At 46.5% G+C, this 18,159-nt stretch overlaps 1 protein-coding gene and 1 long non-coding RNA gene across 7 annotated transcripts in view; one reads left to right on the top strand and one right to left on the bottom strand.

Annotated features, from left to right (window-relative positions):
• The window catches only part of CHST3 (carbohydrate sulfotransferase 3), a 52,939-nt gene extending 36,861 nt beyond the window's left edge, over nt 1-16,078 (top strand). For 2 of the 5 annotated variants that reach the window (XM_079976355.1, XM_079976356.1), the window contains exons 2-3: nt 9,164-9,435; nt 10,693-16,078. In XM_079976355.1, coding sequence (XP_079832481.1) covers nt 9,173-9,435; nt 10,693-11,932 — 1,503 coding nt within the window. In that variant the 5' untranslated portion in view covers nt 9,164-9,172 and the 3' untranslated portion in view covers nt 11,933-16,078. Of the gene's footprint in view, nt 1-3,604; nt 4,179-4,542; nt 5,023-9,163; nt 9,574-10,692 lie in introns of those variants that run through there. The other 3 variants (XM_079976358.1, XM_079976357.1, XM_079976359.1) reach the window with 3 other exon arrangements.
• Nucleotides 1-18,159, bottom strand: part of LOC307216338 — a 71,527-nt gene that overhangs the window by 33,873 nt on the left and 19,495 nt on the right. For both annotated transcript variants that reach the window (XR_013839037.1, XR_013839038.1), the window contains exon 2: nt 3,348-3,470. This is a non-coding gene — a long non-coding RNA (uncharacterized lncRNA). The remainder of the gene's footprint in view (nt 1-3,347; nt 3,471-18,159) is intronic.

The raw sequence follows: 18,159 nt of genomic DNA, 5'->3' as shown, positions 1-18,159 counted from the left end.
CATTGTTGTTTTTCAGCTACATTTGTGTTACCCACAGCAAATACATAAAAAGTGAATGGTGGTCTTAAACATATGGCAGGGAGTCTGAGTGGTTGTGTCCAGCGCATGTTCACATGCACCTGCCTGTTGCATTTTATGATGCTGTTTTAGAGAATATTGATGTGACAGCAGAGAAGCCGTGACAAACGTGACCGCTGTGTGAAGCAGCTGTGAGGACATGCATAGACTTTATACTGGGTATTCTGAAAGACAGGCAACTCCCATTTTGTACGTGTGACCTGCACTGTTTTCAGATCCGGCCACTTTTAGTTAACCACCATAAAGGTGCTGTTCTTTGGGGACTGGATAGTCTGGCTGCTGGTAAATTATGCCTTTATGGTGGATGGGGTTATGTATATCTGTAGTATTTCTATGTTTTCGTTAATTCTGCATTGATTTTTATTGACTTCCTTTAATTTTGATTCTGTTAGGCTGCCTTGGGTCTCTTTTTATGGGAGAAAGGCAGGGTAGAAGTCTTCTCATAAATAAATTAAATACATTTCCTTACACTGGCTGGGGTTTGTTGGCGACAGAAATCTGCTCACCAGTTGTCCCTCGGAAGCAAGAATTAACAGCACGTTCATTGTTGTCTCTGGGTATTTTGATACCGGTCTTAAAAAACACTGAGGCTGCAAAACCACATTGATTGCAGTTCCATAGAAAGGTGGTATACAAATTAAAAAATGGAATGGGAATAGAAACCTGTACTTGTTTACCTGGGAGTTAGTCCCACTGAACTCAGTCGAAATTGCTTCTGAATAGAAAGGTCTGGACGATTGCATTGTTAGAAGGAGAACATTGGGTGGGTGGGTAGGTGGGTGCGTATTTAGAACTAGAAAATTTTATCCACATTTTTCCAGGGTAAGAAGCAGACAGCTGGGAGTTAAGAGCAACACAGAGCACACAGTTCTGAGTCTTAAATGAGAAACATAAGCCTGCAGACTCGGTTACTTGGCAAATTACTATTTTTATGGCAATAACATATCTGAGCCAATAGTGCAGGTTGGAAGCGCAACACTCAGCCCTGTGTTTTACAAGAGAAGCTGAGAACACATTCAGCAGTCTTCTCTCCTGATTTCTCAATCTTAATTTTGTGAAAAGAGACATCTGGGTCCTATGCGTATTTACTCGAAAGTAAGCCTCGTGGGATCAAATAATTGCAGCCTGTGTGTCTGTATGACACAAGTAATATCCCCCTCCCAAACCCTGAATTGGCAGAATAACTGAAAGTTGTTAAAGGTAAAGGTAAAGGTACCCCTGCCTGTACAGGCCAGTCTTGCCAGACTCTAGGGTTGTGCGCTCATCTCACTTAAGAGGCCGGGAGCCAGCGCTGTCCACAGACACTTCCGGGTCACGTGGCCAGCGTGACGAAGCTGCATCTGGCGAGCCAGCACAGCACACGGAACGCCGTTTACCTTCCCGCTGGTAAGCGGTCCCTATTTATCTACTTGCACCCGGGGGTGCTTTCGAACTGCTAGGTTGGCAGGCGCTGGGACCGAACGACGGGAGCGCACCCTGCCGTGGGGATTTGAACCGCCGACCATGCGATCGGCAAGTCCTCTAATCTCGAGTTCTATCTTCCTTTATCTGCCAAAAAAGAGAGGACATGCTGTAAACTCTGGCTGGGGTTGGGGGGGGGAGACGTTTTGTTATTGTTTTCTGCGTTCAAATAACAGAAAGAAATGGCGTCTCCACAAAGCAACGCCTGCCAGTTAGCTGAGTGCTCAAGAGTAGCTGTTTCCCCTTTGGAGACTGAAGTGGCTGCTTGTTTCTCACTGTTTCATGGCAGCCATGATTGAATCCACACCTGTGACAGTCGTTTTCGGGCCTAGGGCTGGCGGACCTCGCAGTCAAACTACGTATTCTTCTGTTAAGCACACTGTTTATAAATGGAGTTAGAACTCGCCAGCAGCAGCAGCCATGGTGGGCAGAGGGCAGTCTGGATTGGGATTGTGTTGTCACGTAGGATGGGGAGAGGAGTAACCACTTTCTGCTTTACAGTTTTCCGATGGAAAATGCCCCTTGCAGCTGCTATTTGCACTTGAGCATATACCACCTTAGGGTGGGGAGATTTGAGGGAGGCGTGCTCTCCTCCCCTGCCCCAGTGCTGTGATCCTTATCTGTATTAGCGCAGACACGCAGACACACACACACACACACACACACACACACACAAAAAAACAACAACAGGCTTTCTGCTGAGAAAGAGAAGTGGAAAATCTTAAGTGCACTTTCAAATAATGTACTTAATGTAATGTTTAGTTTAGCTCTGAGATGGAGTTTGGGGTTAGGGGTTAGGCTTGGGGTTTCAAGTGCAGGAAGCAGATGATAGTTACAATCAAGGTCAAAAAGGGAGGCTGTCGGTCATTGTACCAGGCCTGGCGAATCCAAAGACTTAATGTTATTTGCAGGGCTTGAACAGTACATGCCGCTATTTCCTACCCTACCTGAAATGATGATTACAGTGGTACCTTGAGTTAAGAACTTAATTCGTTCTGGAGGTCTGTTCTTAACCTGAAACTGTTCTTAACCTGAAGCACCAGTTTAGCTAATGGGGCCTCCTGCTGTCGCTGCGCCACCGCTGCATGATTTCTGTTCTCATCCTGAAGCAAAGTTCTTAACCCAAGGTAATATTTCTGGGTTAGCGGAGTCTGCAACCTGAAGCGTATGTAACCTGAAGCGTATGTAACCTGAAGCGTATGTAACCTGAAGCGTATGTAACCCAAGGTACCACTGTAATTGGAGTCCCACCCCCCTCCAGCCTGCTGTGTTGTAGGACATTGCCTTACTCTTATTCATATGCCACTTCAGAGATACTACTTTTTAACTGCTGCAGAAGATACCACTTTATAACTCAAGCAGTATAACCTCCAGAACATATTTTTTTGTCATCTTTAAACATATGGTATCCATAAGCATAGCACATCTGGCCTGAGCATGCCCTCCACTTTCTGGGACGAAATATACCGCTTCCCGAGACTTTTATGTATAAATATTGGTTTAAAATGTAAAAAGTAAAGAATAAAGAATCTATTTATTGCTTGGGTTCCTGGTTAGAAGTGCATGGGTTTCAATTATAGCCATGTGATTCTGTACCAAAACCCAAAGGCAGGCCAAATGTATTCTGGAAAGGGGGAGGGGTTCATTAGTAAAAAGCAACCCGTGCCAAAGTTTTGTGAAAAAGCAGGATGAAGGTTCATGGACCCCTGGAGGAAACTTGGATTATGTGCATGTTAACGAAAGGGTTCTAATAATCTGTTTGCAGTTGGATTCCTGTCACACACAACATCATTTACAACAGTCAGTACATACCCTGAGGCTGGAGGCAGGCAATAATTTTAAGAGGGCTGGAAGTGTTTTGTGATGCGTTGGTTCCTCTGGTCTCCACACGCATTTCTCTTGCCAGGCTATCACCTCCGGTCAAGCAGCTTCTGCACAGGGACAATAATAGGGTGAGAATACATGGTGTTGGCACCATCTCTTCCGCTCTCAGGGTGGGTGGGTGGGATTGTGTTTCTCCAGCCTGAGACACCTGTTCTGGGATCCAAATATTTACAGAATGGCTCTGCCCCTCACTCCGAAACACTGAAATATTGTGAAACCTTTGTGTAAGCAACAAAGGGGCCGTTTTGCTTCACTACCGATAAGGACAGACTGGTCATTTAAGGCCTTTGGCAGGCAGATTTTGGCAGCTAGATAAACTATCCCATGGCAATAGGCTCAGTTGTTAGGTGGTTCTTGTTTATGATAGATTGATGGACAATTGGAAAGCAGCGACCGTTCCTACTGGCTACCTTTTAGCTGGGTTTGAAAACAAAAATCTTATTGGGATTCCATTGAATTTTTATCTTACTGGTGATATATAGGCCACATTATTAGAGTTTATGCCTAGCTTTAAATATATTTAATTTCCTGCACATACGCAAGCTCCTGCCAGGAATAATCTGTAGGTGGTTTCATTTGCGCAACTGTTAAAAGAAATGGCAGCATTTGATTATGACATTTTTTTTCAGCTGCCCCAAATATCCTGTCCCAGAGCAAAACCGGTCAGTAAATTACACAAGCTCACAGCTTGTTATTAGAGAAACATGATCTTCACAGACTTGGCTGGGTTTCAGGCCTAATGAGCACAGCAGCAGGTAGGTCCGGCTGTGAAATCAGTTGCTGAGTCTAAAAGCCCCTGCCTCCCCAAACCCTTGTAAGTCTTCCCCTCTCCAGGGCTTCTTCCAAGCAACTGGAGACTGTGCCTGCGTGCCTGTCTTTCCCCCACCCATTTCAGCCCTCTCCTGGTTCTGGGAAGGGAGAGACACCTGTTGCTCTTCACTAGCCTGACTCATCTCTGCCTCTTGGCCTCCTTCCTCCCACCCTCCTGCTTCAGCTTCTACCTCTGACTCCTGATTTTTTCTGCCACAGACTCTCCCAACTCACTGAGCCCTGTTACCCCTTCAGCTTCTGCGACCTCCTCTTCCCTGTCTTCTCCCTCTGACCACTCACCATCGTTGTCCCACCCCCAATCCCCAGGCTCTGAGCCATCTTCCCTTGGTGGTTCCCCAGCGGGTTCCTCCCACCATTCCTCTGCATCCAGCCATCCATGGCATATCCCTACTGAGCTAACACCTGGATTTGCGAGCAAATGCTGGAATTCTGAAGCCATAGCTGCTCGCACCAAGTTAGTGTGCACATCAGAGCATTGGCACGCTTAACCAGTGCTTGCCCACAACAAGGGTCTGTTTTTATGACCTCTTTGCTACCAGAGAGTTACTGTTTATTTATTTAAGACTGACCCTCCTCACTTAGCAGGGCATTCTAGAGGATGGATCGTACTGGGCTGATGTTTCCAATTCCGCAGTGGAGGAAGAAGTACAAAGATATTCAGCACTTTCCCCGAATAGGCAGAGGGTGGGCCCAGTGCCGTGTGTTTCATTCAGCCCCTTATTAAGGAGTCGGAGGTGGTTCCTGCCCTCAGTGGGATTCCCTTTCCAGGTTCTAGGCCCCCACCTCCCCTTCTGCAGATCAGAGAGAAGCCTCTGGGCTTCTGCAAATAAACAGTTGGTGGGACCAGCGAGTTCTGCTTGCGCAGAGTATAGACAGTTGCCTTTTAGAGCTTGGAGCGCAAGTCTGAAAAGCCAGGAGGGCCTGGTGCCAGAGGGGAAGTGCAGCAAGGGGTCTTTGGGGAAGATTTATTTTTGGGAACGGAGAGATGTTAAGGGGCAGAGGTTGATGGATGCTCTCAGCAGCTGAGGATGGAGCTTGCAAGGAAGGAGGCGGCCCCCTGCTTTCTTTTTATTGCTCTCTCTGCTGAGCTGGAGCCTTGTTCACGCAGCAAAACAGAGCAGCCTTCAAGCCCTTGATGTGGAAGCAGGGTTTCCATATGCCGAGAGCCCCAGATGTTTCCTTGATGGTTTGAAGCAGCACACGGGGGAGATACCAGAGTGCCGTACATTTCCCAGGCGAGATGCGAAGTGTCCACTTTAATTAATGGGAGTCCCATCTCTCTCCCACTGATTTATCTTAGTAGGGGTCGGCAACCTGTGGCCCATGGGCCACAAGCAGCCCACAGGGGTCATTTAAAGGGGGCCACGAGCCAACCGCTTGGCGAGTCCCCGCGCGCTGCACTAAAATGGTGCAGTGTGGAGCGGTGACTTGCTTTCGTGGCGCTGGAAATCGCGTCTCTGCAGACGGAGCGATCTCCACGGGAGTGGACCGGCCCAGGCGAGGTAAACCTTGCCGACCCCTGGTCTTAGGGTGGGGCGGCATGATATGGGGGAAACACAGTTCCCAAATGTCTTTCTCTCCCACTCCCAAAAAAACCTTCCCCTAGAGAATTGTTTTTTTTTTCTCACAGTGATGGTCTAAAACGGAAAGTTAACCCTTGCATTTGCAAGGACAATTGATGGGCATAGGGATAGGCAGGAAGGGTAGGTTTCGCAGCCATCCTTCCCTGTCAGTCCTTCTGCCCATACAGTTTTTCTCTCGGCAAATGCATAGAACACACAGTATCCAAAATAAGAGTCTAGTTCCACTGTTACCTGAGTACAGTGGTACCTCAGGTTAAGTACTTAATTTGTTCCGGTTGTCCGTTCTTAACCTGAAACTGTTCTTAACCTGAAGCACCACCTTAGCTAATGGGGACTCCTGCTGCCGCCGCGCCGCCGCCGAGCGATTTCTGTTCTCATCCTGAAGCAAAGTTCTTAACCCAAGGTACTATTTCTGGGTTAGCGGAGTCTGTAACCTGAAGTGTATGTAACCTGAGGTACCACTGTACTGCGCATGGCTATTGCATTGGGTAGTATCTGCAATACCTTCAGCAATGTATGCAAACTCTCCCTCTCCAGCACGTTCTTTATTTCCCTTTGCTGCTTTTAAAAGTTTGCCTTAAAGGCGTGAAATGAACTGGGTGAAAATCTGCTTTGCCCATTTGGTCTGGTTTCACCACTCCATTAACTTCAATATAATTTTATTTAGTTACATTAAGAAATAATGCAGAATATTTATACTTCGTTACAAGGATAATCCAAAAATGTGTATGGAGAATCTTATGTGTATAAAGTTTCTTTCTTTCTTTCTTTTCTGCACCTGAGCTGTTCCGAAACTCCCATTGGCAGAGATGCCATTCTTAAAAAGGTGGTTCGTAGAATCTATGACATAGGTGACTATTTCCTTCCTGCCCCTGTTATCTGGAGGAGAAACTTTGTTCTTCGCTAAGAGTGAGCACCCACACCATGAGAAATGCTTCTGAAATAGAGCCTTAACCTAGCTCCCTTCCCTGCTGCATTCCACTGGCAAGAAAATACATTTTTGTGAAAGGTTTTTGGGGTTTTTAAAGCTTTTGCTGGTGGTTGATGGATGATGCTATCTGGAGGCTAGTTTTATACAAGAAATTAGCTGTCAGGCTTGCTGCTTTCTCTTTTTTTACTGTTGATTATTATGTGACGGTTGAACTTGCTTTTATTGGATTTTTTTTAAATCGTATTTCATTGTCGCCCAGTGCTTTATGCTTTTGTAATTAGAGTATCTCTCTTTGCGTGCCCATGGGCCATGAATGCAGGTAGCCGATATGATGAATAAATAATCAATTTCTGTTGAGCAACAAGTGGGACTTTCACTTGCACTGCTGCTGTCACTCTAGCCCTTTCCCAGCACTGAAAGCTCCAGGGTGAGGGCTAGCCTTGCTTCCTAGGAAAATATTTAGGATTAATTGCCTAGGAACCTGATCTATACCTTTCCTCGTGCCTTTAAACTATGCACCTTTGTCTTACTGCTTGGAGAAAGATGGCTGGTACACATTAAGATTAACTTAACAATGCAAACTGCCACATAGCACCCAAGCATTAAATAGCTCAGACATGGTGAGAAGGTGGAGGGGGGAATGTTCGGGGGGGGGAGGGAATAATGAGACCGGCAGTCCTCAAAAAGGCAGTAGAGGCAGAGGGGCCAAGCTACACAATCAGCAGAACCTGGTTGCAGCTTTTAAGGTCATATGTTGGAATGCTCCCCCTATGCCCTCCTGCCCACCCCCCAAAAGCACCCTACTCATAACAAAATAATAATAATAATAATAATTTATTATTTATACCCCACCCATCTGGCTGAGTTTCCAAAGCCACTCTGGGCAGCTTCCAATCAAGTGTTAAAAACAAAACAGCATTAAATATTAAAAACTTCCCTAAACAGGGCTGCCTTCGTATGTCTTTTAAAGATAAGATAGCTACTTATTTCCTTCACACCTGAAGGGAGGGTGTTCCACAGGGCTGGTGCCACTACTGAGAAGGCCCTCTGTCTGGTTCCCTGTAACCTCACTTCTTGCAATGAGGGAACTGCCAGAAGGCCCTCGGCGCTGGATCTCAGTGTCCGGGCTGAACGATGGGGGTGGAGACGCTCCTTTAGGTATACAGGATCGAGGCTGTTTAGGGCTTTAAAGGTCAGCACCAAAACTTTGAATTGTGCTTGGAAACATACTGGGAGCCAATGCAGATCTCTCAGGACCGGTGTTATGTGGTCCCGGCGGCCACTCCCAGTCACAAGAAAGAAAGAAAGAAAGAAAGAAAGAAAGAAAGAAAGAGTGAGTGTCGGGAGAAAAGTCAGGGTAGGCTAGAAGTTCTCTTCTTGATATGCAATATTTTTAAATGCATACATATAATACACACAGAGGAAGAGAGGGAACGATAGAGTGTTCAGATATGCAGTTCCCCCATTTACAGTTTGCAATGGTGCCAGCCAGAACTGGATCACATTGTTTGGCACAGAATCTTGGGAAGGAAAACTCAGACAACTGTGGGTGCTTCCAGATGGCTTTTTAGTATGCAATCTGGTCGCTGAGAATATTGCAAAAGGTTAAGTTGGCAATAGGCTTTTTTTAAAAAAACTGATTGGAGCTGTCCTGGAAAACAAATATGAAGATTGAATTGGGGGTGGGGAGGGGAAAATACGTCGTCATGCGGATCCTGCAAAAAAACAACCCCCACTTGCATTGATAAGTACTGATTCCATAATAAACACCCCATGGGGAAACACCTGCTTCTTTCTCTGCTGATCACTTGAGGTAAAGGGAAGTTTCACAAATCCTGTGCACTCGCTCCATCATGAAGTGCCACTCTGGGTCTTTGCTTGGGTTGTGTTGAGGGATGGAGGAGCCATGCTAGGATGCTGTCCTACCACCCTAGTTAGAATCACGAGATGGAAATTGGCAGCATCCCAAATTTAAGCCAGGAAAGGCGCAAGGGACAGGATGAAGCCAAGCGAATGTACATGTGAGCTAGGAGCTTTAGGGGGATGTGAGAGGCCAGATGACACAGCCAGCACAGAGATATGTCCCCCACTGACATGGGAGGGTGGTGTGTTCTGTACCTCCAGGAGGCAGCAGCACAGCCCCAACCTTCTTGCGGCTACCCTGTTTCCCCCGAAGGTGGGCATGGACCTTGGTGACTCACATCCTTTGGAAGCAGTCCTGCACTGGATGAGTCTCCTCCATCGGCAGAGCCAAGAACAGCGGTCTAATGCCCATTAAGTCCAGATAGATCCAATTTGAAAGTGCGTGAATTTTGCATGCAGTTCAGACGTGCTCCTAAGCATGCAGTATACTTATTGACACATGCAATTTCTCTCACATTCTCTCTCTCTGCAGGGCACCCTAATGCTAGACGATGCTTTCCAGATAGCTGAAGAACAACGGGGAAGTTTGAAGAAGGTCCCTTTACCCCCTTCTCCTCAAAGGCGAAAGGCCTTTCTTTGGCAAGTCATCAAACGCAACACTCTCTCCATGGATAAAGGGCACACGTTACCTCAAGACTTCTGGGAGCTGCTGCATTGCCTGAGGATGAGGAGCAAATACGCCATCCTCCTGGTTTTTGTGGTAGCCCTTGTCATTATTGAGAAGGAGAACAACATCATCTCAAGGTAGGAGGGGGAAAGGAGAGCTGTGTTGGAAGAGAGGCTTTCTCTGTACCCTAGCGTAGCCTTCAGGCTGCAGCTATATCTTACCACCTTTGCAGGTCCCAACTTGCTACCACCATCTCTCCGGCCTTTTGGAACAAGGTAAATATTTCTTGCCTCCCAGTGTGAATTAAGCTACCTCTTTACCCAGGAATGCAGGCAGGTTGCTCTTTTAAACATCATGCCCCACACAGGGATAGGTGGCAGCAATGGATGGTTGGAACTGGTTTCATACAAATTGATTTGATATATAAAAAGAAGAGCCTTCTAGCAGAATCCGCCTAGAAAGGGGCAAGGGGGAATTTTGCGAAGCGCACCTTTTCTCCCTCTTGCTTGACAAGCTGCTGCTGCAAACGTTCACTTTTCTGAACAGCTTTTAAAGGTACAGATAGGATCCCAGTCCACACAGAAACATAGAAAAGTGCCTTATACTGAGTGAAGCCACTGGGCTCACCCAGATTAGCGTTGTCTACACGGACTGGTAGAGTTTCACACAGGGCTCTCTCCAACCCTACCTGGAACCTGGGGCCATCTAAATGCAATGCAAAGCAAAGTTATGGCACTCCCCGTCCCCTGGGTCATCCTACTTGTGTCGAAAGCCGTCTCAGACAGTGGTTATTACACTTTCCATAGACCACTAATAATTGAGACTTCCAAGTGCTTATACAAGCGTGGTAGTTAACTACCGTGGTACATAGACAAGCATTTCTATTCTCAATCACTCCCTTTTGCTACCGGGTAACTTATAACAGAAGATCACTATTGCCCGGGCTGGCTTTATGGCAAGTTACAATGGCAGGGCAACAGCCTCTGGTGGCAAATTGCGAATGGCTGGCTGGTTGTGCTGCCACTTGTCCATGCCACTTGTGTTGACTTTGCTGAAGAGATACATACACACAGTGTATGTTTTTGGACTAGCCGAGGCACCGATTTGCAAATGGTGTTCTAGGGGATATAGGGATTCCTTAGAAGGTTTATCAGGGGTTCAGTCAGAATATTAGAATTAGCAGGTAAGCATCCTGCTATGAAACTTTTCTTCACCCCAGGCAAGCCCAAGACATTTTGGTGCCTAATGCCGTCTCCACCCCAGGCCTTTGTCAAGTAGGTGAGAACCAGCGGCTGTACTTGATTTCTTAAGGCCTGGAATAACCTTTGAAACATTGCATGTTTAATATTGCTGCTGCTATTCGTTAGGGTGACTTTTGTTCTCTTTCTTCACAGGGTTTCCGACAAACTAAAGCAGTCTCCGCAGTCCTTGATGGAAGCCAACAGCACGGACTCCGGCTTGGTGCTGCCAGAGAATGGCTCCCTGCTGTCCTTAAGCGAGCTGGATGCAGCTTTCTCCCAGCTCAGGAACCGCCTTCAGAATGTCACTTTGCAGCTGGGGGGGACTTTGCCAGCGCCTGTTCAGGGAACCCGAAGACACATTCTTCTCATGGCCACCACCCGCACTGGCTCCTCCTTCGTGGGGGAATTCTTCAACCAACAGGGCAACATCTTCTACCTCTTCGAGCCGCTGTGGCACATTGAAAGGACCGTGTCCTTCGAGACCGGAGGCGCCAACGCCGTGGGCTCAGCCCTTGTCTACCGGGACGTCTTGAAGCAGCTCTTCCTCTGCGACCTCTACATCTTGGAGAACTTCATCATCCCGTTCCCAGAGGACCACCTGACCCAGTTCCTGTTCCGGCGTGGCTCCAGCCGCTCCCTGTGCGAGGAGCCCGTCTGCACGCCGTTTGTCAAGAAGGTCTTTGAGAAGTACCACTGCAAGAACCGCCGCTGCGGCCCACTCAACGTGACCCTGGCTACGGAGGCCTGCCGCCGGAAGGAGCACATGGCGCTGAAGGTGGTGCGGATCCGGCAGCTGGAATACTTGCGCCCGCTCGTCGAGGACCCTCGCTTGGACATGAGGATCATTCAGCTGGTGAGGGACCCCCGGGCGGTGCTGGCTTCCCGCATGGTTGCTTTCTCCGGGAAGTACGAGACGTGGAAGAAGTGGGCCACGGAAGGCGCAGCGACCCTCAACAAGGACGAGGTGCAGCGGCTGCGGGGGAATTGCGAGAGCATCCGGCTCTCGGCGGAGCTCGGCTTGAGGCAGCCAGCCTGGCTCCGCGGCCGCTACATGCTGGTTCGCTACGAGGACATTGCCAGGTCGCCCCTCCAGAAGGCCAAGGAGATGTACCGATTCTCGGGCGTCGCCATCACCCCGCAGGTAGAGGAGTGGATCCGGAAGAACACCCAGGCACCTCACAACAGCAACGACATCTACTCCACCCAGAAAAACTCCTCCGAGCAGTTCGAGAAGTGGCGCTTCAGCATCCCTTTCAAGCTCGCCCAGGTGGTGCAGAATGTCTGCAGCCCGGCCATGAAACTCTTCGGCTACAAGCTGGCCGGCAGCCCCGAGGCCCTTACGAACAGATCGGTCAGCTTGCTGGAGGAGAGGAGGACCTTTTGGGTCACGTAAAGGCACCACTTTGCCGGTAGCTTTCTTGTCAGATTGGAAAAGCTGGAGCACAAGAATTGTTGAGGGAGCAGCGTGTAGCACAAAGGGTGGAGAGGGGGGACGCCTTCGGCTAGCCTGCTTTGTGCTTCTGCTTACTTTGTGCTCGCCGTCCTCGCACTAAGGTGCTTTCTGCTTTTTCTGGGAGCAGGCGTCACCTGCCTTTCAACTCCCAAGCCCCTAGATGGATTTGTGAGGTGGCTGAGCTCAGTACGAAGGAGAGTTCAGAAGCTGACACAGGCTGGAGCGTGAAGCGCTGGGTTCTGCTTTCCCTACCTCATGTTCACATCCTCCTCAGCAGAGGAGGGCCTTTCTCTTAATGCCTGGGGCATTTGTTCACTAAACACCCAAAGAGAGAAAATATTCTATTTTTGAAAATTATTAAAAAGGAAGAAGAAAAAGAAAAGAAATTGCTTTCACATCCTGCTGGGGAGATGTAAGAAAAGCAGAGTTGTTGCACTGGTAATCACCTCAGGCAGCCTTAAATTTAGGGCTGATATTTGCGAGAGGGTGTGAAAGAGAGGAGAGAAACTCGTTCATCCTTTTGACAAGAGGGTGTTTCCTACTTGAGACCCTCAGATAAATTAATGCCTTGTTTAAACTTGAGGAGATGCGTTTGGATCACACCAGTCACCAGGTGAAGTGGGGGGGGGGGACTGGCTCTACCAACAGTAATGAGAGGATTTTGGCCTACACCACGGACAGTTTCGTGTGCTTGCTGCCTTTTGTCTTGCTTTGCACCTAAGCCCTTGGAAGAGAGACAGAAAGCAGGCTATGAAAACAACATTCGACGGGAGAAGAGAGGAAGAATGGAATAGCATTCAGCCTGTGTCCCTGAGGATCAGGCTTCCTCAGTGCCATCAGCTGTTTTGGTCTCCGATAGTCTATTTTTGAAAACAAACACCTGCCGTCTGGTTTTCTCACTTGTCACTGAATCAATTGTTACTGAATCTCATCCAGCCGACTGGAGGCGGTTAGAAACAATAGCTGCTTTCTTGTAAGGTGACAGAAGGCTGTGGCTTTAACTGTGTTTCCCACCCTGATTGCTCCTCCTTACCTCCAATAATTGTTTTTGTGTCCTTTTTAAGTGTTGGTTGGAAACTACCAATAGTTCTTTCTCTGCAGTTTCAGAGTGGGGGTTGTTTTGTACAGAGCAGGCCTGCCGAAACACAGAGGGGACAAAGCAACAGGCCAGTGGAGCTGGTTCAGTGATAGGAAATGGAAATGGTTTCTGCAACAGCAAGAAACAAGATCTCTGAGAGCCATCAATGAGCTCCTCTTATTCCTTTCTGGCTGTAGGTTCACTTTTTCGTTGCTTTGCTTCAAGTGAATGCAACCAAGTAAGAAACCACCCAATGAATCTTTAGCACATGTCAGCCCCTGCTATTAAACTGAAGCACTTATTAACTTACTTGCCCTGCCTGGACTTGAGCATCCATGGTGGAAATACTGAGTTTATTCCAGATGAGCATATATATATATATATGCCAGAGGGGAAGCTGTGGTAGCAAAAACAACAAAGGGCCTTGCCTTGTGTCACCATGAATACAAAAGGATGTGATATAATGGCATATACCAAGAGTAGCAGGAGATACGTCACATTTCTGAGTAGAGACAGATATAAGACTATGATCCATTCTTCACAGTTGTCACAGTTCTTTCTTGCAATGCTAATTTAACACCTTAAAAAAGAAACAATTACTTTCTGTAATAGGTAAAATATCTCCAATCTCAATTGGCTGAGATGTCTATGGAGTCATATATTATTAGAACCTTCATTTCCTTTTGTTTCTTTCTTTCTTTTATCAAATGCCATTCAGCCAGAAGCTGTTAATGCTTACGGCATTTAAGACCATTGTTTTATTTTATTTTTGGGGGGGGGGAGAATGGGGAGAGAATTGCCGAATAAGTAACTGCATTTTACTTTAATCCGTTCAGAATAGAACTGTATGCATCACGGTCCTATTTTCCTGACATTAAGTGAGTGATCAGGGAATGAAAAGAGGATTTTTGCACAGCTGCGGGGGAAAAATATCATCTCTCCACCCCACCCAGAAAAAACAGTTGATTATCTAAACAGAAAATTTATACCATGGTGTAGTAGAAGATAAAAAGAAAGAGTATGCCGCTGAACAGAAGGTTAAGAAAAATGCTTCTGGGTTGCCATTAACTCTTTCCAAAATGTCTTCCAAAGTTCCAAAGCTAGGTTTTCCACAGAAAGCATCACAGAGGAAGTGGGTGTTCACATCAGCTAATTTTCACCCAGTTGGATGACTTCACACACCCAAGATTACTAGCACCAGTCACCTGTACAGCAAATGAGCACAAATTATTCTTTCCCCTCCACCCTCCCCTTATTAACCTGTCTTCGGTGGAGATAATTTGCCTGACTGATAAGTGGTGACTGATCCTCGCTGTCTCACACATTCAGCGATCAGCCGAGTTACCAAATGATGCCTATGATGTGTGAAATTTCCCTCAGTCATAATTCAGGGAAGCCTTTAAACAAGGGTTGTGCATTCATTTCCAGTCCTGGGCAGTGCCATGGGCAAAGGAGATGGATGTGGGCGCAGTCCACATGGATCTGGAGTTCTGCACACAGCAGGCATTGAGAGCACCTGCCCCACTGTTGAAGGGAACCCTCTTGTCTATGGTGGGGAAGGAGTGGTGCTTAGACGCAAGGAAAATTCTCTTTTGGGGGTCACTGCAGGGAAATGTTCATGCTCTGTTGCAGTGTTTCCCAAACTTAGGTCTCTGGCTGTTTTGGGACTACAATTCCCATCATCCCTGAACACTGGTCCTGTTAGCTAGGGATGATGGGAGTTGTAGTCCAAAAACAGCCAGAGACCCAAGTTTGGGACACGCTGCTATTGTATAACTTGGCATAGAGTGAAACGGAGTCCTGCTGAATGGTGCGCATTGATGTATGTACGTAAAATACTTTTTTGGGATCACTCGAAAGCTCCATTGATACACGTTCATGTGTTTTGGACAACCAACTCCCATCGGCCCCAACCAGCACGGCTCCTGTAGCCCAAAATGTCTGAAGGCACCAGACTGGTGAAACCTGGTCTAGAGCAGGATGGTTGCATCCACAGCTGCAACATCCACTCACATGGCGGCTCAGGTGAATTCTGGGTTCATGTACTAGCAGATATTATTAGTGTGGTGCGGAACCATACAATCTGCCCAAACCACGTGGTTAGAGGTTATGGTCACAGGAGACAGTGTGATATGGCACATGCTACAAAATGTATAACTGGGGCTTAAATGTTAGTTTCTACACAGAAGAAATATTGATGAAAAGCTATCTGTGCCATTGTCATAACGTTAGGACACGTGCTTGCTTTTTTGCCTTGGTTGGGAAGCTGCATACAGGTGGCAAAGCAAACACTTCTACTGACTTTGCACTAAATGGTGCAAATTCTTTTCCCTGCAGGGTGGACATCTCAGTGGAGGCAGAATGCTACCTATGAAACAGTCTTAAGCAGGACAAGGGTCAGATGCAGCACAGCTTGCTCTCTCTCTTGAATATTACTAGAAGGAAGCATGGCTCAAACATGGCCTGTTCCAAAGGACACAGTACAGAGGTGTTGGGATAGCTATGAGAACTTTCTGTCTATGAAAAGCAACATAGGCAGTCTTTACTTTCGAATCTCAAGATATCCAGTCCACAGGCAGGTAGGATACTTTAACAGCCCCCATGCCCATTGGAAATTATTCTGGTTTATGGAAAGTTTCAGCCAGCACTGTGTTCACTATGTGTTGCTTCTGCTGTTGCTTAATTTTAATTGTGCTTTCACATTCTGTTGTGTTGTTGTTTTCAAAAAAAGTACAACTGTGGCTTTGGTGAAAAGCAGCCATAATTTCTTTACATCTACAAAATGGTTCCAGTTTTGTATGTTTTCTGTCTGTCTCTAGCTGTAAAATGTGCAGTGGGTTTGTATGTTTATTTATTTATTGTATGGGGGGAGGGGAAGATGAAAAATAACTTTATTAGCAGGAATTGGGACTGCACCAAAAGAAAAACAGACTCGGAAATGTTTCCCAATAAATAGAAATGCAATTAAATTAAGAGTAGCTCTGGTTAAAATAAAACATGTCTTTTTTCCCTTCCTGTTTTTTTGCAAGAATCTTTTACGGGAGAGAAGGGTTCTATTTAAAGGAAAGAACTGGGCAGGAAACAATTACATTTTATTCTCCCTCTGTAATCTCAGAGCTCTATCTTAGAAACGATAAGGAGAGCCATTTGTTCTTTTAACAATGTGTTCTGTATCCTCAGCTCAACAGAATTCTTCCTATTGCACTGCAAGAAGTGCATTTATTTATTTATTTGCCAATGAAAAGGTGGTGTGTGTTTGAGGAGGGGGACGTGGTTGCAGTCACATAAGAAGAGGATTCACAGTGTGATGGCATACAGACGTTTTCTTTTGAGATCTTAAAATGAAAAAGAAAAGTATTGCATACAGTTTTATCACACCGGAAAATGCAGGGGAGCCGTAATCCATTGCCCAGTAATGCTATACCAATAATTTTTGCTAGTGGGGCTTAAGTGTGCCTGAATGGGTGCTGGATTGCAGTCATTAGCTGCATTTATACTTTACAGATCACAGGTGATTGGCAAGTCTAGAATCAAGCTATCCTTTAAATATATTCACAGAAAGCAAAATAGGTATGGCTGTCATGCTGCAGCCCAGACAACCTACTTCATCATTAAAATGTTTTATGTCACAGCGACATTGCCAAACTTGCTTCTGCAAGGTGGCGAAGCAGGCAAGACTTTGCTTTTGCCCCATAGGAGGAGGGAGGAGCGACTTGGAGTAGGAAGGGCAATGCCGTGGCAGCAACCTCATCTGGTTGAAGGTAAAGGCAGCCTGGCCAACCCTATATCAAATATGGGGTTCATTCCCCCAGAGAACCCCAGCTCTTGCACTTTGGCAGCTGAGAAAGCTTCCCGTTTTGTAAGGCTGCAGACATTTTTATATACTTATTTTAATTTATATTGACATGATGCAAGGATATGGAGATGCTTGGTTAAGCACAGTGTCTGCCAGTCTTGCTGTATCCACTGGGGGATAAGAGTCCAGGCCAAACGTGGGAGTCCATAATCACTGGTAGGAGCAGACCCAGGAATAGGAGGGGGTGTAATTCTTTGGCAGCTCTCAGGAGATCACACAGAAAGGCTCCCGACTCTAGCTAGCCCGGGGATAGACACAGAGAGGCAATTTTCTCCTAAGCCAATCATTTGACCTTCCTGAGCACAAGGGCGTCATTCAGTGCTGGTATATTTATTTAAGGAAGGGTGGGTGGTTGGTGAGGTTGGTTTTTTTGGAAACTTGATGAACACATCTTCAGTCTGTGAGAGAGTGAGACAGGCTTTGACCTTCTGGGTATTTTGACTTGCTAGATTACAGAAAAATCGGGTTTCCAACAACGCAGCCTCGAACCCCCCTCGTGTCTTCTGTCAAGATTCAATCAGCATGCTGTCTTCACTTCCATCTGTGCTGTAAAAGGATGCAGTTGGCCCAGGAGAATGGCGCATAAGCCCAGTTACGGGCTTCCTTTGCTGTGTGGCCTCCTGACCCCCTGTTGCCTTGGGGCAGTGCAAAGCAGCTCCTATCAGCCATCTGGTTCACTTTGCAAAGCAAAATTTTTGGCACACAAAGCATCCTACAAGGGTAAGGTTATTGGTTCAGGAGTCTTCGAAGCAGAAAGGCAACAACAACTATTATTATTATTATTATTCATCTGATTTCTATACTGCTTTGGATTTTAAAGAAAGAAACCCTCAAAGCAGTTTACAACACATTAAAACATCAGATAAAACAAGCCAGAATAAAACAAATTGATGCTTCAGGGAAAATATTCCAGATCCAAGTGACATTTTGCTTTCCCCCATATTTATCTGCCTACTTAATTTATGTAGCTGCCCCACAGCAGAAATACTTCCCTGTTCAGGGAAGTTTTTAACGTGTGATATTTTACTGTATTTTTGGTTTTTATGGAAGCCGCCCAGAGTGGCTGGGGAGGCCCAGCCAGATGGGTGGGGTATAAATAATAAATTATTATTATTATTATTATTATTATTATTATTATTATTATTACTCTAGGAAGCCGGTGTGGTGTAGTGGTTAGAGTACCAGACTAGGACCTGGGAGATCAGAGTTCAAATCCCCACTCAGTCATGAAGC

Source organism: Podarcis cretensis (genome assembly GCF_951804945.1).
Source record: "Podarcis cretensis genome assembly, chromosome: 5".
Lineage (NCBI taxonomy): Eukaryota > Metazoa > Chordata > Lepidosauria > Squamata > Lacertidae > Podarcis > Podarcis cretensis.
This window is presented reverse-complemented; position numbering and strand designations above follow the sequence as displayed.